Source organism: Erpetoichthys calabaricus, chromosome 15 (genome assembly GCF_900747795.2).
Source record: "Erpetoichthys calabaricus chromosome 15, fErpCal1.3, whole genome shotgun sequence".
NCBI classification, from domain to species: Eukaryota; Metazoa; Chordata; class Cladistia; order Polypteriformes; family Polypteridae; genus Erpetoichthys; species Erpetoichthys calabaricus.
The window spans coordinates 62312377-62334559 of NC_041408.2; the positions used below are offsets into that span (position 1 = coordinate 62312377).

A 22183-nucleotide genomic window follows, 5' to 3' on the forward strand; every position below is an offset into this window, starting at 1 on the left:
GAATGTAAAACTAAGAACAACATCTGTACAAATTGACATGATATTGACAAACAGCAATCACTGATGATAGGTGACGTACAATGGACAAGGAATGCAAAGGAATGTAGAACAGAACAGTCATTAGATGAGAGCCTATGATAAGTGGGCACATACAGGTGCAGATAGGGGGTAGCATTGTGTTTAGGAGCCTGACTGCTTGTGGGAAGAAGCTGTTGTTCTTGGAAGGAAGAAAAACAGATGGTGGGAGGGATCCTACACAATGCTGAGGCCTTACGGATGCAGTAGTTTGTGAACCTGTCCATGATGGAAGGGAAAAAAGTCCCAATGATGGTGTATGTAGTGCACTCTATCCATTATATGGACTTGGGATCAGACACATGACAGTTCTCATATCACACAGTAATGCAACTGGTAATGACACTTTCAGTGGCACCCATGTGGTGAGGAGGAGGTAACTTTGGAGTAAGAGTTCAGTTTAATAGCAACAGTTCAGTACAGATCAGAGGGGCAGGAACAGCCAACATGTAGTTTGTTTCCTTGTTTTAAGAATTATAACTGACAGCTATGTAACAGTATATTTGTTTTTAAGAAGTTACATACCTTTCATTGCCTGATGTTAATGCTGACAGGATAAGGCATGGCTCCCAATGATCCTGGATTGGATTAAGTGAGACTAAGAATGGTATGTTATAAATGCTGTGGTATAGTGTCATCCACTGCAGGGCTTTGTATAAAATTAAATAAATGAGCTTCCTACACTCGCATTTAGGATTTTAAAGTTACACTGTGACCTGAAAAAATTATTATTTTTAATGTCCGAAGAATTAAAAGCCATATTTGCCTTTACATTCTTAAATGTGTATTGTATTGTGGGTAGAGTGTCAAAAATGGCAGAACTGCACACTGAGATCAGAAAAATACAAGTTATGGGCATCCATTTGGGCGTGCTAAAAATATACCCTTAGAGTACTCTGCTGTTTGCTTCACACACACATTCTAATAGCAGAATGGAGTACCCATGAACAGTAATGTTTTTTGTTCTGGTTCTCTTATAGGTTTCACTTTGATTTAAGCCCGTTTGAGGACCTTTGGCCGGGTATTTTTGTCTACATGGTGCATAATTCCTGTGGTAAAAGCAGGTAAGGTTTATGTGTAGCTGTCTGCTTTTTGTTACTCTTCATTTATTCAGAATAGCATGTGTCAGCCACCATATTTCGGCAGGGTCCACTGCACAGCATGCATTCTAGTGCACCATATGAGTCTAGCGCTTTCTGTCTGTTTTTGCCAAATATCCTGAGATTGAAATGAAAATGATCTTCTAGTAACAATGGAGTTTCCCACTGATTTCTATAAGACACAGAATTTGAGTTTTTGACAAGTTGAACTGGGTTAATGTTAAAGTATTCTTAGAGTATAACTTCAGATGTTATCTGGTTTAATTCAATTTGAGATTATAGGATTTTTCACAATGAAATCAGTTGTAAAATTACTTACTGCTTTTGTTATAGTGCCAAGTTATCCTTTCTATTTTTGTGATTCACTTTTCTATCTTAAGTGCCACCCTCTGCACCCTCATCCTTCAAATTCCATCTTCCCTTTTTATTTCTTATACACTTCCCAGTAGTTTATCTGCAGTAAGTGCCCACTTCCTCAGATGCATTGATTCAGAGGAATTCATCCATTGCAGGCAGTAATGGAAGTAATTGTTAGACAGTTCTGACTTGAACAAATTCATCTCTTATTATTTTGAAATGTATGTTGCCTAATCCTCCATCCATGTGCTGAAGCTACTTAACCACTTTTAGAGTCACAGTGGGCCAAGCCCATTCCAGCAGTGTCTGGTGCAAAGCAGGCAGTCCATACAAAAATCATACTCCCTTGAATAGCTACCCACAATTGGTCTGTTGTAGTACAGGGTCACCAACTGTCATCTTTTTGATGTGGGGATTCAGTTCCACACAGGGAGAGCATTCAAATTTCGCATAGACTGTGGCTACGTCCACACTAATATATTGTAATTTAAAATCGCAGACTTCAGTCTCTGTTTTCACCTTTCATCCACATTTCATTGGCATTTTTAACCCCCAAAAATTGAGCATTTTGAAAATGCTCTAAAGAGATGTGTATTTCTGAAAACACTGACTCAGCTTTGCAGTGTGGATTGGTGAGAATGGAGAGTTTTGAAAACACAGACTTTGTGCTCTGATTGGTTCATGCTTATTATGTGGCCCTACCAGTATTGGATTCTGCTCGTTACATTATCTTGGGCACTTTGCTCGCCTTGTACTCATGCATTACTCTCAATGACTCATCCTTATCATATAGTGAACAAAAAAATTCTGTTTTTCCTTTTTTGTATATGCCATGGCTGTTCTCCGTGTGTAAACGCAAGCTCCAAATAAATAACACTTCCTCTTTCTATGTCCGCCGATGTACATATGTCCAGTGTAGGCGAACGGTTACATCATATGTGTTTTCAGTTATTTAAGTGCAGGTGAACAAACTTTTGTAAATTATTTGAAAATGCTAGTCTGGATAGAGATAATTTTCGTATAAAAACACTGTTTTTCAACAAAAACTTAGTAGTGTGGACATAGACTGTGACTGGGCCTATACAGTAATCCCTCCTCCATCGTGGGGGTTGCGTTCCAGAGCCACCCGCGAAATAAGAAAATCCGCGAAGTAGAAACCATATGTTTATATGGTTATTTTTATATTGTCATGCTTGGGTCACAGATTTGCGCAGAAACACAGGAGGTTGTAGAGAGACAGGAACGTTATTCAAACACTGCAAACAAACATTTGTCTCTTTTTCAAAAGTTTAAACTGTGCTCCATGACAAGACAGAGATGACAGTTCTGTCTCACAATTAAAAGAATGCAAACATATCTTCCTCTTCAAAGGAGTCTGCGTCAGGAGCACCGAATGTCAGAAAGTGAGAGAAAACCAAACAAATCAATAGGGCTGTTTGGCTTTTAAGTATGCGAAGCACCGCTGGTACAAAGCTGTTGAAGGCGGCAGCTCACACCCCCTCCGTCAGGAGCAGGGAGAGAGAGAGAGAGAGACAGAGAAAAACAAACAGTGAAAAATCAATACGTGCCCTTTGAGCTTTTAAGTATGCGAAGCACCGTGCAGCATGTCGTTTCAGGAAGCAGCTGCACAAAAGATAGCAACGTGAAGATAATCTTTCAGCATTTTTGGACGAGCGTCCGTATCGTCTAGGTGTGCGAGCAGCCCCCCTGCTCACACCCCCTACGTCAGGATCAGAGAAAGTCGGCGCAAGAGAGAGAGAAAGAAAAGTAAGTTGGGTAGCTTCTCAGCCATCTGCCAATAGCGTCCCTTGTATGAAATCAACTGGGCAAACCAACTGACGAAGTATGTACCAGAAATTAAAAGACCCATTGTCCTCAGAAATCCGCGAACCAGCAAAAAATCTGCAATATATATTTAAATATGCTTACATATAAAATCCGCGATAGAGTGAAGCCGCGAAAGGCGAAGCGCGATATAGCGAGGGATCACTGTATTTGAACACATGACTCTGAAGCTGTATGGCAAGAGACCTACTGTTATAAATTGCAGATTTGAGCCTTTGGATCAGAAGCTAGGGCAAGGTCTCTCAGTAAACAAGGTACAATAGATTATTGAATTTTCCACCCAAAAATTATTTTTATATGCTACTTATGTCAGGTGTTTTGTACTGATGACTGAGAAAGATCTTTAATTTCATTTTTTTTCGTAGAGAACAGAGATAAATACCAGCCGATAGTGACCAATATTGTACAGTGGCAAAAGATGTGAAAACATCCATGAAAAAAATTCTCTTGTTAATCATGTCGTATAATTCATGTTAGTTATCCAGTCGTATGCTCACAACATACAAGGTGCATGCATATTTTTGCTAAATTATTTTCAAATGGATTCTTTCAGAAAAGAACATATCATAAACAGGAAACAATTCACATGGGATTGAACTTTTAAATTGAAGTCAGGACTCTTGACCAATGAATGAGGGGAGAGGTGGTTTTTCATTTCAAAAGCTCAAGAGTTTCATATTTTCTTGGTCCTCTGTTGTTTTTAAACATAAGCTTCCTCAACACAGATAAATATTTATGGGTGGAACTTTGTAGAAAATGTTGCCTTTCAGCCACTGAAATGTCTAGTTACTTTTTTCCTAAATTAACCTTTCACCTTTTTTCTTACTCTCAGGCTCATTGCTATTTCACCTTAGGCAATTAGAAATTCAATTCTACTGATCACCTCATCTTGCTGAATTCATACCATTCAGTGTGACAAAATTTTTCTGAGGATGCAGTTGTTACTTAGTATAAAGTACAATGGCCTAGAAATGAGTCTCTCAAGGGAGTGCAGGCTGTCTGTATGCTTCAGCTATTGCTAGACAGCTCTTAGTAAAATTTTTATGGAGATCTTTTTTTTTTGTTAAATTAGAGGCAAACAGTGCGGCTTCCACTTGACATTGTTGAAATTACATAGGAAGCATGAATGTTGTATTTTAAGGGTATTTTTAAAAACTTTTATGTTCATAATTTTATACTTAAGGTGGAATTTTAATCTTATTAGTACATAAAGCAATTTGTAATGGATCTGTAATTTAGCAGAAGACTAATGCATAAATCTTACATGTGTGGGTGCCAATGCAAGGATAAAGCCAAGATAAATAACTGTTTTTTCCCTTTTTGTGCATCTTGTAAACTTGGTAGTTCTGCTGTTAGGATGAGCAGTTGTTCATTCTGGATTAGGTGGGTTTGAAAATGGATGGATTCTGAAATTGCTTGGATGCCTGGTCAAAGTTGCTTGTATTTTCTATTCTTAACTTTAGCTGTCTCTGCACCCTATGCTTTCCTTGGATAGTATCAAGCTTCCCTGTGATCCTGCTCAGGATAAAATGGAGTTGAAAATGAATGAATGAATCAGTAACATAAAGAAACATTTTTAGAAATAACGTATGTTCTTCTAAGTGTAGACTAAACTGGCAGAGTTTGTGTGTGCCATTCTGTTTATTAGCTTTGTCTTTATGTTGGTTAGCTCTATGTGTGTTAAGGCCCCTTCATGTTACATGATTGTTATAGCAATTTTTAGTTGCAGACTCCATCTGCATAATCTTAGCAAGTCGGGCAGTCACAGTGTGCCCTGTGACCACCAGCCATGGTTTAATATCTGCATCGACTTGGTCTGACCGGTCTGTGACTCGCCCTGACAAAATCAAACAGGTTTGATTTTATGTCAAGCTGTATGAATTGTCTGCTGTGTGTATGTGAGAGCTGACAACCAATGAGCTCTCGTCTGGAGGTGCAACAACTGCAACAAGGGAAGCATGAGTTTTTGTACTTGGCAAATAGAAGAGAGGCTTCTCTGTCGGATGTCTCATGTTATATTTACAACAACAGGACAAAAATCAAAAAATAAAAGAGCCAAAATTATGGCTGAACTCACCATACCCAGAAAGCACACTGCAAAAAATGCATATGCAGATTTTTTTTTTGCTTTTACTTAGCAAAATAATCTGCCAATGGGTTAAGCAAAATTTACTTGGACAAGATTTCTTAAAGTAAGCTACATAATCATAAATACACATTTTTTTGATAAGTCAATCATTCTTAGAATAAGGAAAATAAGATTAAATGTCACAATCTAAATACTTTTCACTTGCTTAAATTTCATTTTTTGACGTGCAGTCATAACGTTCCAGCACAGTCAGGCAGGATATTATTGGCTGTTAGAAAAAAGAGCCAGCTCTTGAAATGTGAAAACTGTGCTGGAAAGTCATCACAGAGGCATTTAGATTGTCACCCCCTGCAATTCCTAGTCTATGTAATTTAACTTCCTCAGGCAACAGGATCAGCAACTTCAACAATCAAGTCTAACATTCCCTCTGACTACGAGAAGTTGGCTTTAGTTAACACCTTATGCTGCACTCTGATGATGGATTGTACTCGGACAGTAAATAATGTCGGGACTGTCCTACATTTGGCAGGCAGGCTCAAGTGCACATAACTCCCTTCACGGCTCTAGCACTGTGCCACCCATTTTTTCTGGGTTTACAGTTTTGCCTTGGGGATTGGAGAGCTTAAGAATTCTCTTAGTATTTCACAATTAATCAGGTCTGCACCATAAGCAAGATGAAGATCCCTAAGCAAATGCATAAATTCCTATTTTATAGCATGTTACACCATTTGGATGCCTGTGCCATAGTAGTAAAACTATATCAAGTGTGCCAGAGACTGGCCCTGCGCCTGCTTCAAATCCTGCTTACTGACTACTTTGCTGTAAGCAAGTCATTTATTATTGCTCCATTCCTACTGTCAATAATAAAGAGCAAAGGCAAAGTATTTCGTATGAAACGCACTTTTAAATGCTGAAGCTTGGCTGATTAATGTCAGTTTGCACCCCTCTGGCATTGAAATCTCTGAAGAATAGGGTGCTGATTTTTCTGTGACCTTTTAAAAGTGATTGCCACCTTTGACTTGTAAGTATAGGTGACGGCCACCATAGGGCAGTGCAGCTTATCTGTTTCCTGTTTTAGACAGTCTATTAAAAATATATATAGAAATTATTTTTTTTCTTTATATCAAGTCAGACCTGTAAATAATGTTGGCACATATAAAACAGAATAAGAAGGAAATAATTAAACGTAGCATTCATAACTTATATAGTGTGGACAAAATCTTTTGAAATTGGGAGGAAGTGTTGATTTTTACACAAGTTTTGAGAGCAACAGAAATTAACAGTCTGAGTGTGTTAAATTAGTTTGTTGCTATAATGGTGTGGACAGTGAGTTGCACTTCTTTCTCCATTTGGGATGCAGATGACTTATTACTTGCACCTGCTGAAAAGTGAAGCACATAAACCTACACGGTGCATACTAAAATCTTTTTCCATGATGCTTTGTTTGCAGCTTGCCATTGGAGCAGATGCTTCTAATTAAAATCTAACAAATATCATAATACATGCTGTGGCACAACTGAGCATCAGACCGGCATTTAGCTGGCATCAGTCCTGGAAACGTCATAATTTTTGTTTAAACAAGACAATACACTGGCAGTATTTCCCAGAGGCCTGTGGCTCATGCAGAGTGGAATATGTAGACCCTGATAGACTTCACACCTCAGCCACTAAAAGCCAAATGTGTTCCAGAATTCTGACAAGTTACCACCAGGCGAAGGTCACTGTAAGCTGGCTGATTAATTGGATTTCTTTTATCTCTCTCTCTGTTTGCAATCCATCTTCATGTCTAGCTTTGAACTCGAGAAGCTCTGCCGATTTACTATGTCCGTGAGAAAAAACTACCGGCGTGTTCCCTACCATAATTGGAAGCATGCAGTTACGGTGGCACATTGCATGTATGCAATTCTGCAGAGACACCAGGATCTTTTTACTGAGCTGGAGGTAAGAAACCTGTAGTTGCTATGGTATTTGTAACTAAGAATGTTTTATTATTTGTCTGCACTACTTTTTATTAATCTATAGCAATATGTATGTGTGGAGATCTGGAAGAAGGAGGCAACTGGCAGAGAATCCTCAGTGAATGCGGCTGATAAAGCTTAAACCCAAATGCTGACAAGCTAATTAAGGATTTTAAAATTTCAGCTTAGTCCACTAAAGTGGATGTCAGTCAGTAAAGCCTTGTGTTTATAGCACCTTTCGAGGGGTTAGTTATTCAGTGAGTTATTTGCTTCTCCAGTGCTGTTCATAATACTGTAGTCATTACCACAATATGCTTTACAACATAATTAAAACTCAATGAATCGTAAAAAATGACACTCAATCTGTTTCATTCTAAGTAATGGAAAGTGCTGCTGCTGTCATGGTGTTGGGGCTAAAGGCCTGGTTAGTAAAGAGTTTTTTGTCAGAGGTTTTGATCTTTCTCCCTTCTTTATATTATAGAAGAAAGGTCTTCTGGTAGCATGTCTGTGTCATGATTTGGACCACCGGGGCTACAGTAACAGTTACCTGCAGAAGTTTGATCACCCTCTGGCTGCTCTGTACTCCACATCCACAATGGAGCAGCACCATTTTTCTCAGACTGTCTCAATACTACAGGTAAACCTTAAACATAGATCATTCATTTCTTGTGAAGGGTGAATGAATCTTTCATTGATGCTTGTCCACTTCTGGAATTAAGGGCTTCATATTCAGTATGCTGTTTTAGCAGGCCCCTTGTCCCACTGTTTAGTATTAGAGAAGTCTTTTTTTACTTCAGGTAGTAAGTGCCAACAGCCCCAACTGCAACTTCCAAACTTAATGCAGTAAAAGTGAGGAAATCTGTTTTTCTCTCCAAAATATACAAGCACAGATACTTCCATTTTGCAGTGTGTAAATTGAAAGAAATCGCGCCATTGCTAGTACAGTAAATATATTCATGCATGTATTCATTTTCAGGTCAGTTCTTTGGATCATTTTGGAAACACAGACTTGACCAGACTTGGCCTTTTCACATTGACAGAGCCTGGCACTTCCTTTAGGGATTGCTAGAGCAACAGTTTGTGAAAATTCCCTTCAGTTGGTCTTGGTTGTGCCCCAGGAATTTCTCTCCCAAATGACCATACCACATCAATTGTAAATCCAGAGTAGACAGGATCCTACTCTGAGTTGCTCTCAGGTTGGCAGCCTCCTCACATTGTCACTGAGGTGAAGCTCAGCAGTATTGTACAAAAGCCTAAGCTCTGACATTTGTTCCTAAACCTTACTGTTTCAGTTGCATCCCCCCTGTTCATGGCTGTCGTTAAGGATCATAATGCACTTACATAAATTGGTCATAACACCTGTTAGTTCTGTTTGGAAACTCAGCTCCTGCTTCAGTCTCGCTGTCTGTAGAAGAGCTGCAGACACTGATCACTCTCATATACCCTCATGCCTAAGGTGTGACTAAGACTCTTAAGGCAGTGTAACTTAAACTATGAGTCTTAGGCATGTTTGTGATCAGTCGTCACACGATTGTGTAGTAAAATTAGCCAAGTTCATTCACCCACAAATTCTGTGATGAGTGATATACCATGATTATCATCCTCTATTTAGTGTACTATTTGTTGCAGTAGTATGCAGTCTGAGGCATGAAACGACACCATTGACACCTCACAGAGAGGTTCAATTTGATATAATTAATATTCCCCATGGCAACAACCCGTGAAACATAGATACAGATAGACATGTATAGGAAAAGGGGAGAGAAGAGGGAATGACAGAAACAAATTTGTGAAGTGAAGGGACTGTGATGCATGTTTGAAATGTTAAAAATAACAGGTATGCACAGGGATATGATTTTTGGTTTGTTTGTTTTGGGGAGTGAGTCTGTATGGTGGGGGTAGAGAGAGAGAGAGACAGGACAGTGTTTAATGCAAAGTGCAGTTTAAGTGGTCACATCCAACTAGTCAATGCCTCATCGCATGATCACCACTGTGGCATACATTGAATCTGCAGTAAGTCTACAAATAAGATGGAAAGAAGTTTTTCTGTTAAACTTAACATGCCTCTCTGAGGATGAATTCCTTCCCTTAATACTATTTTAAAGTGGTTTGATAAATTTCAAACTACTGAATGCATGAAGGACATATTTGTTGAACCACTGAGAACTGTAAGAACACCAGAAAATTTCAAATGGGTAAGACAGGCTGTAGATCAAAGTCCTCTTGATCTAGCACATGGTCAGTCAGTAACATTAAGTATTGCAAACTAAACAGTTTACTGAATTTCTCATCTGGATTTATCCTATCAGCCGAATAAAATACAAATAGTGCAGACATTTTGTAGGAATAATTTACTAATGCAAATTGTATTGAAGAATGGAACTCGTTTGAAAAATGTTAATAAAAAATGTTATTTAAGACCAGGTAAATAAACAGTATTGATTAAATTATTGTTGACTAATTTATTTCTTATCTTTTGACATGAGTCTACTGACTAATTTAAATGACTATTCATACTATTCTTTCAAAAATCATCATATCCTCATGCTGCACGCATTATGAAGAATTTATTTTTCTCTGCCCAACTAAACTTACACTAAGCACTTTAACTCTTTTTCCTGTTTTGAATTAATATTTATTTTTTTTACAATATGTTTGCCTTACACATTTCTCTATTAGTAATAGTCATGTGAGAAATATGCTTGAATGGAAACAAAAACGTTTCGTTTTTTATTGTACTGTATGCTCTTTGTTTTGTCTATGCATGGCTCTGCTGTCATTATGGTAATAGTCCTTTTCTTGGGTCCTAGTACAGTATTGAATTACTTATATTGGTCCTCCGATTAAAAAAAGAATTCCTGCTGTAAGATGTTTCACCGCTAGAGAAGCCCAACCATTCTTAAATAAAAAGAATACTTGCTCAGTCTACACTTCTACCATATTTAATCCTGTACTCCACTCCACAGCACTCCACTTTCTCACCAGACAAGAGTGATTTTTATGGATTTTTAACGTACTTGACCAGTTACTGCTACTTATGAACATGCATGTTTTAATTGAGTATCTCTTTATGAGCAGCAGCAAAAACTCCAAATGTAATCTCCCATCTTCTTTTGTGAACAGTCTAGCTAATTTGATAGTGGTACAAATAGAAGCAAGAAAAGGTGAAGAAGACAACAAGAAGATAATATGGAAAGACTGAGAGAGATAAAAAAGAAATGGTTAGATAGAAACATATTCAAAGCCCCTAATGGGGAAAAGAAATTTTGAAAGAGTGAAAAACATGACTGTAGTCCAAAGTCATCTCAAAAGTGTATTTCCATCCACTTTTTACACAAGTCAAGGATTGGTCGAGTTATTTTAAGTGGCAGGCCATGCCCTGTAGTAAATATGGCAATGCATATTTTCAGTTGGATACTCGGTCTGGCATTGACGCAGTAGTAGCTGTCATGGCTGTTGTTTCTAGCAGTGCTGATGCAAATAAGAGCACAAATAGCTGCCCTGTGCACTTTTTCTCTACTTGTATCATGTTTGTACACAGAATGCAGAAACAAGCACTGAGTTTGTTTAATTTGTGACACCAAGTACCATGGCATTGCCCTTCATCCCCTACTTTTCCTCTTTATTTTTGCTATCTTCTTTTATTGGTCTTATCTCTTCTCCAGACTTTACCAGCTTCAGTTCCATTTCGAGCAGAGACTAAGAGTTGTGTTTAGATCAATTCCCAGAAAACAACTTGCTAATGATTAGTTTTTCAGATTACCCTGCTTGCATACTATGGGTAACTGCAGGAATATTATTACATGAATAGTTAAAACGTATAAAAACTAATGCCCATGTTGTTGATTTTTTTGTAGTTGTTTCAGCTTTACTAAAAATTGATTTTTATAAATGTAAAATTGCTATACACTGAAAATCTGGTGTGTTGCTGGAAAAGATTAAACCCTGCTCTTCAGCTCACATTAGAAGTTTTCAATTGGGTTTAGGTCAGGGGATTGGGATGGTCACTATAATGGTTTGATTCTGATGTGACTCTGAACCATTTGGTGTCGAGTTGGAATCATTGTCCTGCTGGAAGATCCGGCACTGACCCAATCTTAGCCTTCGGGCAAAGGTAGACTGATTTCTATCTGAAATATCCTGATATTTGACTGAGTCTGTGATGCCATATTTCTTAACAAACATCACAGACATTTGCAAGAAAAACTGCCCCACAACATCACTGATCCACCATCCTGCTTCATAACACGGATTTGGTTCTTTTCAGTTATAATCCTTATGGAAAGCCCACCACTCTGGTTTGTTGTTTCAAAAATGCTCTATTTTGGTTTAATCTGACCATAGAATGTCATTCCAATTAAAATTCCAGCAATGTTTATTAAACTCTGCTTATGTTTTATATGAAGGTGACGTCTAACTGTAGCTTTGGCGACTGATCCTTTCAGAAAGCGTTGTCTAACAAAAAAATATCATTCTAAGTGTGCATGAAGGCAAAATATTGTCTTAAAGGCAGGCTGACCACAGCTCCAGTTTTTGAGAGCTTCTTAATTTGTGCAGGTATTATTTTTTAATAGCCTTTGCCTGATTTATGGAAGACCACAACCTTTTAACGGGATTTGCCTAATGTGTTACCTCTTATTTATAGAAAAGTGAAAAAGGAAGTCATGGATCACCACCTGAAGGTTCCTGAAGGCTCATAAACTATGAATAGGAATATATGTTAATTATATTTTTGTTTATTTGAATTTCTAGGGATGCAAATATATGTGACACGTTTTTGAAATAATGTTAGATTTTTTGGTAGCATTTTTTTTTCTTTCAATAATGTTGCCTCCATAAAAGATTGGATTCATCTCAAAATCTGACTGTAAGGTCAAGTTCAAGAATACACACATTATTTCGTAGCTGTTTTTACTCATCTTAACCAAGGATGGCAATAATTTTGAAGAGTATTATACATTGACACAGTTACCCCACCAATCCCTGGGCTGACTTGTTTCTTGATCTTTTCATTTAAAAGATCAAAGAGTCTCTTCCATCTCAATGATGTCTCATTCTCCCATCGGTACATGGCCACAATGCTTGGAGTCGTTGCCCCAACATACCTCCCAACCCCTTATGGTGGCTTACTAATTAATTGGAAATCTCAAATATTCAGCAGCACCCACATAGTGCAACTAAATGCTCATGATGGTTCTACATTCAGACTAGCAAGAGAACCAGAGTATGGCCTCCTCTTGGAAGCATATAAGTTCAGCTTCTAAATCTCCCTTCCCCAGAACTGGTTAGATGTTTTTTGCCGTATTTATCCTGTACCTGCCATCCCCAGTTAGCACTCTATTTAGGTGGGACTTCTGTTCTCAGGTCTGAAATTTCTGTTACACTTGTAACTGTTTTCTTTCATGTTAATATCAAGGAGCTTCCTGGGGTTAATGTCATTTATGAGTCAGGTCACCTGGAGAAACTGCTTAGCTAAATGAAGTCCCTTTGTTATTTAGAAGACCAATATTTATAATTTCTTTGTCTTCTCTCAAATTATTCCTGCAGGTTTCTTTATTAGTTTAATAAAATGGAACCAATCTCAGTGAAGACAATAAATGTGCACTTCTGTGGTTTTGTTTATGTGCACCGTACTAGACAGACAAAAACTGACAAATTAACTACGACAAAAAGCGGGTTCCATATCTTCTGCCTTTATAGCCACATCACCTGTTTTACTTGTTGTCCATGATGTTTTGTGACATTTTGGTCTTAAACTTTGCTTATAAAACACCAAAATGCCTCAAACATTTTCAGATGCTACAGTGTTTTGAATGGTGCTCTTTCCTAGTCACTTTTGTGAACATGGCTCTACTTCTTTCAAAATTCTGTACATATGTTTGTATTTTGTTTCTTCTGACTTGTTATCAATATTACTGCTTAGCATTAAAAATTCTTTGTGGTTGTTCTTACTGACTGAGTGGATGACCATCTGGAACATTATGTGCTAACGCCTTGTCTTTGGTCATTTTGTAACTGTTGGGTTCATTTCTTTTTTTTGGCTTAACTGTTAACTCCATGGTATAAAGGTTTATAATCTTTGTTGTAAATTCCATCCAGATAGCCATTGTTAAAACACATTCACGAGTGAACAACTCAGTGAGCTGAATACTTTCTGGACCTAGTCACACAACTTGGAATATTCATCATCTCCGTGATAAATCTCACAAACATAGGTATCCACATTTAATTTCTGCAGCATTTCCATCTGTTGGCAACATTGTTAATCCAGTCAAAAATGTGAATTATTTGTGTACCCTCTTAACATATAAATATGTGAAGATTTACAGTACCTACACTACTAGTTTGTTGATTTTTCTCTAAATGGGCCTGCTTGTCCACTGTGCTTCTCTATAACTGCCCTTCCTAAGCAAATTTCAGTAAAGGGGCTTCCAGACCCCTGAAATCTGTGGGGCTTTTTTGTTGTGCATTCTGTAAATGGAAACTCTGGATTTCAGACCTGTGCTTTAAAATCTGTGCCTTGCTGAGTACCTTTAGAAGGGTGGAGGTTGGTGTAATTATTTAAGCCTGTGCTTTCTTAAAACTGTTACAAAAAAAAGTGTACTGTACCTCTGACTGTTTTCATGACATTGGTGGGAGGTTATTTTTCTACAGCTGCTTTCCAGATCATCCCTGCCATATTGGCAACAAAAATGCACATTTGTGCCACTGGTTTCCAATTTCCATCATGCAAGCTTCTGCCCACATTATTTTAGCTCTTTATTATTTTGCTGTAAGGTGAATCCTGCATTGAGAGCACAGCACGGATGAAACTGGACTTCAGCTTAAAGTATGTTTTTTATTCCCAAGACTTTTGTTATTGTATGACATAATGTAAAAGTTCAGAGCTTCATGATGTCTGCTAGGATGAATACCTCCACAGCAGAGCTTGTGCTTTTTATTGATCTCTTTCTTTCTCATAGCTGGAAGGGCACAATATTTTCTCCAACCTGACATCCAGCGAGTATGAACAGGTGCTCGAGATCATTCGAAAGGCCATTATTGCCACTGATTTGGCACTGTACTTTGGTAACAGGAAGCAGTTGGTAGAGCTGTCAACATCAGGAGTATTGGATCTGAACAACCACTCACACAGGTACCCGACAGACCTATTACAACTTGGCATGTATTTTATTGTCTTAATACATTATGGCATTTTTGTTGTTTTGTTGTAGGTATATTACCTGTAAAAGCAATTTAATCGTCATCAGTTCAGTGGTGTGTATGTGTGTGTGCATATTGCGGTCAGGTGTGGTAATGACAGCTTAAGATCGCAGCAAGAAATTTTAGGGTGCTAACTGGGTTGTCTCTTTTATTTGTACGAAGATACAAAGTAAAGAAAACTGAAAATAGCACTCATTGGTGAGCGTCCCTCTTGCAGGATTTCAAAAAGAAACTGAGGGAAAGGTTCCGTGTAGTTTCAGTGGAGCTTTGTCTCACAGGTTGCTCAAGCCAAAAGTGACACCTCGTTCCAGGACACCCCAGGACCTTATAGTGGCATTATAGTGGCAGGACTAGAAGGTGCAGGGTTAAATGCCTTCACCAGGCGGCTTCTCGGCACTGTGGGATAAGAAGGTAGATGAGTGTTAGTGGCATGTTATTACATACTTCAACTGAGCCTGCCTTGACTCAGACATGGGAGCAATGATTAGGGTAACAGCCTGGCAATCCCCAAAAAAAGACAGTTTAACAACAAAAAAAAAAAAAAAAAAAGATTACAGTTGCCTGCAGCTTTTAGATACCGAATTGTCCTTCTCCCTCTAATGGGTCCTTTAGAGTGATATATTTATATATATATGTGTGTGTGTATATATATGTATATGATATAAAATGTGCGGGGTTTTTTTGTTTTTTTTCTCCCCCCAGACTTGTATGTGATCATGTGATGTTGTACTGATGGAAGATTTTAGTAACATAAAATAGAAGCCATGACTTTCCTCATTAAAGGAGTGACTTTATATTTTAACTGATAGATACAGTATGTAATAGAGAGAGACATAAACAAATAGATATAAAAGTATTAAATCTCTCTGGGCTATGTTTGTGGACTGGTCAATTACATAATATGAAGTATTACAAATCTTAATATTTAAGTAAAAAGAGATTAATAGTGCAACGGTTTTATTTCCTGATTTGTTTAAATGAGACATGAATACAATTATACCTGCATAGAAAAGTGCAAAAGTTGTACTTTTCTGTTAATCTATTTTCTCAGCCAGCAAAAAGTAATCTGTTAGCAGTTTATCCTAAAATTAAGTATATTAATACATCACTCCTCCAAAGTATGTATTACATAGAGGATCCATGTATGCTTGAGCCAGAAACAAAATATATACAGGGTATATATTTTTTGTAACATGAATAATGTTGTTGTTATTCGCTCTATGACAAGTCACCATGCAGTCATATTAAATGGGAGCCACCACTGAGTGCTTCCCCTTTTTTTAACTCGGTGAGAGTTAATCTTTACAGGTTACTGACAGTTGTTTCCAAGAGATTTCCCATTGTGAAAATTTATTTTCGGGACCCAGGCAAGTACTGGTAATGTACAATAGATAAAACCAGAATCTGGTCAGCTCTATCCTTGAAGACAACTGAAGGGATGTCTGCAGGACTTGTAGAATCTTATCAGCTAGAGGCTTAAGGAAAAGTGTCTTAAATCGCAAACTAAGTTCAATTAATCTATCTCAGGTACACTAATTCACCACATTACATACTGTATATATGTTTATAATAAGTATGGAGAATTCAGTATATAAGATATCCACAGAGGAGGAAAAAGGTTTCAGATGTCTTTGTACAATATGTCTGCATAAACTGTGGACAAACTCACTATTCTGTTATCCTTCCATTTGCCTTAAGGATCTATTACATTATAATAAAATATAATACAATATAATATACTATATCATACTTGCAGTCATCCAGTTTCTAACCCACTCAATCCAGTTCAAGGCCATTGAACGCTGATGTCTGTCTGATACACTTGTGCAGTATATACACACGCACGCACGCATACATACAATCACTCACTGATACTAAACTAGTCTGTAGTTACCATTATTTACAGTAACTAATATGCCAGTCCCTGGGATGTGGGAGGATAACTAAAATACAGTGAAAAGCATCAGAAAATACAGTCCATGCTGACATTGCCCAGACATCGATCTAAACTCAAGGATCTACAGTAATGAGCTAGCAGCTGCCTATTATATTATATTATATTATATTATATTATATTATATTATATTATATTATATTATATTATATTATATTATATTATATTATATTATATTATATTATTCTCAATTCTTAAGCACAGGGCTTTAGCCTAAACACATTTGAACTGGATTAAGAAAGTTAGATAATGGATTTATTGCTGTTATTCATTTAAAATTAAATTCCTTGATGATGCACATTGTAATCTCTACAAAGAAGATGGATACCTCACTCTTCATTATTGCAATGTAAGATTATAGTTGTTATATTTGTTGACATCGATGCTGGGTTATATATATAGGCCCTCCCAACTTAATAGTTGTTGCAACATTATCTTAACAATTTGAACATGTTTAAAACCTGAATGTGTTGAATTTGTTTATATTCAAGATATACTGGTACTGATCACATTTCAGACCATATTTCTTTTTTTTAAAGTAATATCAAAGATGAGAGGAACAGCTCCTTGTTTTTTTATCCTGTACAGAAATAAAAGGTTACTAACTATAATCTTTATTTTTTTTTTGGCCTTTCAGAATTGCCCTATAGGATAATGTGATGGTCTGAATGGTCTCATCAACCATTCACTTTCTGTTACAGATTCATGGGGTGGCAGCTCATTGCAGGACACAATCACACACTCATATACATGCATACTGGGTCTATGTAGACCGGTATTTAGCATAACAAAAAACATTTTTCACATTTCTAGAATTGTTCCATCTGCTGTCTGACAGAGAAATTGTAAATACTGCTCATCCATCCATCTTCTTAACCAGCTTATCCAGAAATCATCGGTCACAAGGCAGGAACAACACCTGCACAGGGTGCCAGTGCATCACAGGGTGAGCACACACACAGTACAGCAAATTTACTAACACCTACTTATATTTCTTATTTTTATGGTGTAATCCTTTATAATCACACTCTGAACTGTCGTGCCACTTTTTGGTTTATAATAATTGGAACAACATGCTGTCATGCACGTAACTTAACATTTGAAAGTTATGAGTAAGATGGCATTGTATGGACACTGTGTGAGCTTGTCAAAACATAAAACTAACTGAAAAGTGTGGTAATTGTCCACAAATGATAAAACTGAAAGATCTTGGAGCTTCATCTCCATCTGTTCTATTCTTTCTGTGTTTATGAAACAGCTGGTCAGGAGACTGTCTTTTTCTTCCACTTACAATGAAGTTTTATTGTTACTTTTGGCTTTCTTCAGCATGCATTCAGAGAAAAAAATAATAAATAAATTGGGTAACTAAAGAATAAATCTCTTTGGATCTCTCACCTTAAAATCATTTTCTGATTTTCCTTCTTTATTTAAAGAGACCGGGTGATTGGCCTGATGATGACCGCCTGTGATTTGTGTTCCGTCACAAAGTTGTGGCCTGTTACCAGACTGACGGCAAATGACATATATGCAGAATTTTGGGCTGAGGTACAGTATCTTAGCAGCTTTGGATCTTTACATGATATTGTTTTTTCATTATTTTGTAAATCTGCTTATTTTATAGACTGCTATATAGTCTAGCAATAGTGTCTGTAGTAACACAGCATGTCTTTGCCTTATTTTTTTCAGTTATTTGCTTTATGTTTATGTATACATTAAATGCACTGCTCTCAGGCCCTTTCAGAAGGACATGCAAAGTGCAGATGTTTTCTATGTGTCATTGAACAACACGTGTCCTGAGCTGGTGACCACATATTAAGATTAATAGCATACATGGGATGAGTAGAATCTTGGACATCAGACAGCCCTTTTTATTTCTTTTTTATTGTCTGTTATCGATGCCCACCACCAGAAACTGTTGCTATACAGACATTGGACTGCAAGTTGCCTGTCCCAAGGATTTTGGCCACAAGGTAGGGACCAATCCTGAAAGGGAAACCTGACCAATTCAGGGTACACTGATACAAATACAAATATATGACCCATTCATACCAGCCAATTTGAACCTCACATGAATGTCTGATGGGATATTGTAGGGAGCCCAGAGTACTGGGATTAAATTCCAACTATACAGGCAGTTTGCAGTTTAATTGATTCAGTGCTAATTTAGCTAAAATGTATAAAAGGAAAAACAAAACTAAATTATTAAGAAGCCAAGAATAAAATTTTATTTCCATTGTACGTCAGACATTATGTAATTATGACTGGTGCATATCATAGAGAAATTAGACATTCTCTTTCTCAAGATTTGCATCATTTCCCCATTATTTGTTTCACCATTCATTGACAACATCATATTAAATTGTGACTGTTTATTACTGTTTTCAGAAGTATGTTACAATTAGTAATTTACACTATTAGTTTAATATAGTCCCATCTCAATGTACAACAACTTGTAATTTTGGACTACCTTGATTAAGGGGGGTGGCTGTCAGATTAAATTTTCATGTTTTCCTCCATTGACATGATCACACAGTAAATAACACTACTGCTTCATAATTCCAGAGACTCGGGATCAATTTTTGGAATTAGTGTACTCTGCTTGCACTTTTCTGTACATCTATGTGGGATTTTCTGCAGGTACTCTGGTGTAAATGTTCCAAAGATGTGGGTCGAAATTTGCCCCGATGTGAGGTGCGTCTGCAAGTGTGACCTGACTGGTGTGCCATCCGGGGCTGATTCAGCTTCATGCTCAATACAGTGAATACAGACACTTGTTTTCCACAACTCTGTATCTAACTAACTGGGTTGAAGATTTTGCTGCCACATTGTCCAATACTTGCTTGAAAACTATTTGAATATATGAAAAAAATGTTTCATGTATTAAGAAATAAAGATCTAAAGAGGAATTTCTAATTACTAAAGTGACTATCTTTTGCTTCTAGCAAAACCCTATCATGACTTGGAGTTTATTTATAATTTTAATTTATTATATTTATTTATTATAAGTTATTAATAATTCATTTACAGTGTTATTTCCATCTTAATTATTTTTTATCTATTTTATAGTTTTTATAATTTGCATCACCAATATTTTCACTTTGTCTGTTTAACATGTATGCATTTAGATTGGGCTATATTGTGGCAATTAGATTTTTCAAAAACTTTCTTGCAAATAATTATTGAGAAAGCAGCAAACTGATCTGATGAGTTACAAGCATTTGGGATTGATCTAGCTAGCAGAAAAACAAAAGAAAAAAAACCAACCATATGAATGTAATGCGGAGGGAGAGAACAGCAGGCAGCATTATGTCACCCTTGCATTTTTCTGCTAAATCAGGCTAGATACACACTACTAGGTTTTTGTTTAAAAACACAGACATTGGTGTCCATTTTTGCCTTTTAACCGCTGAAAATGGAGACCTTAAAATGCTGTCTAGAGCTTTATTCTTTTGAAAACGCTGGCTTACCATTGCAATTTGGATGGGTAAAAGGTAGACTTTTAAAGATGCAGGCTCTTATCACCCTCTTTATTTGCTTGCGCTTATTACATAACCCTACCCTGATTGGATCCTGCCCATTACAAGGCGGTCATTCTCTGACTGGTTATCCTTTATAACAAAAAAAAAAAACACAATTCCAACATAGTGGGCATAAAAAAGTTGTGTCCCATGTGATGCTTGTTGTGTTGCTTCCCTTTATGCATCTAAATTGCATTTTGAACAGTTTGAATGCTGCATACATATGCAAACCACAAATAATTTACTGGTTTGCTACAGTTTTCTGATAAATCCCATGGCTGGCAGTATTACCGCCACTTCAAGTACTTTTCCGCCGATGTGGGCATACCCAGTGTTAGCGAACATCTACTTTTTTTTTGCTGGTTTTAGTGTGTATTGAGATACTTTTGTAAACAATGTGAAAACCCTAGTGTGGACAGAGATCATTTTTATTTAAAATGCCATTTCAAATACAAATATATTAGTTTGGATGTACTGTAATTTCTGACTTTTATTATTACAAGGCAGTTGTCTGTAGTATAAACCACAAGTAACAAGAGGGAGGTTAAACAACACCTCAGTGTAGGATTGAATTTGTTGATGAATTGGCTTATGTTGACTTTTAAAGGACAAGTTTGTTATTGTTCAAGTCCAAGTTTTTTTTCACAAACATGCTATAAATGCATTTGCAATGTGAAATGGTATTCTAAAGTTAATTAGTTTGTATATAATTCTAAAAATATCTGGCCCTTACTAGCACCTTAACATTATAGTCCATAGGGCATGGAGAAAAAGCTTAAAAACATGCCAAATATGTCCATTATACAAGTTATTGAGTATTGAACTACATCTTGTGATTGCACATATATTATAAAATAGCTTACACATGTCATTTTTGAACAAAAAAATAATGTTATGGGATTACGCGATTTTAAAAGAAGACCGGCTGTTTGTGACAGCTCAGTGCTTCCTTCACAATAACCTTTCACATCTCCAGTGTGTGCTTTCCCGCCAACAGAAAATCGTCACAGTGAACTTTTCATGCCAAGTGGCTGGTTTTGTTTTGATTTACGTGAGAATTCACACAAGCAAATAGAAAACTTATCTTAACCTTGAGAAAAACAGTATAGGAATATGCAATGAAATGAGTATGTCCCAATCTTTTTCGTTGTCACAAATATGTGTTGGAAACACGGAAGGTGCAGATCAGTACTTGACAACGTGAAAAATGGATGTATTTGGAAAGATTTTAAGCTTTTCCTCCGTGCCCCATACCTTCCATTGTAAAGCACCAGAGCAGGCACAATATTTTTTTAAATTTATAGAAAGCACTTAACTTTAGAATACAATTTTGTGTGGCAAACAAATATACAGTATGTTTGTGAAGAACTAACTTTGACATGAAAAATACAGTACTGTACCACATTTTTATTTCAATAAAAATTTGATCACGTAAAAAACAATTTGTATATTCTTATAAGCTGAACTGAAATGTTACTATGCTACGAGAGATTTAAATAAAAGATTGCTTAAAGTCATGTTTGTAAAATATTTCAATTAACAAAGGACCTTTTACATTTCTTTGGCTATTATTTAATTGCACCGACAGTGGACTAAAATGTACATATTGTGAAAGGAGGCCTAAGAGTAGTACACATGTTGGTGTATCGAGTTCAACAATCACACAATTCAAGTATATTATTTGATTGTGTGGGTGGCGTATGGCTGTTATTTTACTGAGTACAATTCATTTCAGGGTCAATAAACTTGGCTTTAATGTTTTTGTGATGAATATCAATGTATATGGGACATGTAACAGCCATCTGCTTCCATATTTGGAGGAGAGTCATCACTGGAACATATGCAGGAACAGCTCATATCTAATATACCATTAAGTATGCCTGAAATTTTAAGTATTTTATTTTTACTATTTTATTTTTATTACAGTCTGGATCATTTAATAAATAAATGGAAGTAAGAAAACCAATGACATCCATTGGCAAACATCTTTATTTAATGAAAACTGGAAGTTTAAAACAGTTTGGCTTTTTCCCATGTGGACAGTGGACAAGCCACAGCTTAAAAAAAGGCTTTTTAAATTGAAT

At 36.7% G+C, this 22183-nt stretch overlaps 2 protein-coding genes across 3 annotated transcripts in view; one reads left to right on the forward strand and one right to left on the reverse strand.

Annotated features, from left to right (window-relative positions):
• The window catches only part of LOC114666111 (protein quaking), a 1435209-nt gene that overhangs the window by 645729 nt on the left and 767297 nt on the right, over window positions 1-22183 (reverse strand). The gene's annotated exons all lie outside the window — the stretch shown is intronic.
• The window catches only part of pde10a (phosphodiesterase 10A), a 357319-nt gene that overhangs the window by 320510 nt on the left and 14626 nt on the right, over window positions 1-22183 (forward strand). For both annotated transcript variants that reach the window (XM_051919349.1, XM_028820278.2), the window contains exons 15-19: window positions 1056-1139; window positions 7257-7407; window positions 7906-8061; window positions 14387-14559; window positions 18015-18126. In XM_051919349.1, coding sequence (XP_051775309.1) covers window positions 1056-1139; window positions 7257-7407; window positions 7906-8061; window positions 14387-14559; window positions 18015-18126 — 676 coding nt within the window. The remainder of the gene's footprint in view (window positions 1-1055; window positions 1140-7256; window positions 7408-7905; window positions 8062-14386; window positions 14560-18014; window positions 18127-22183) is intronic.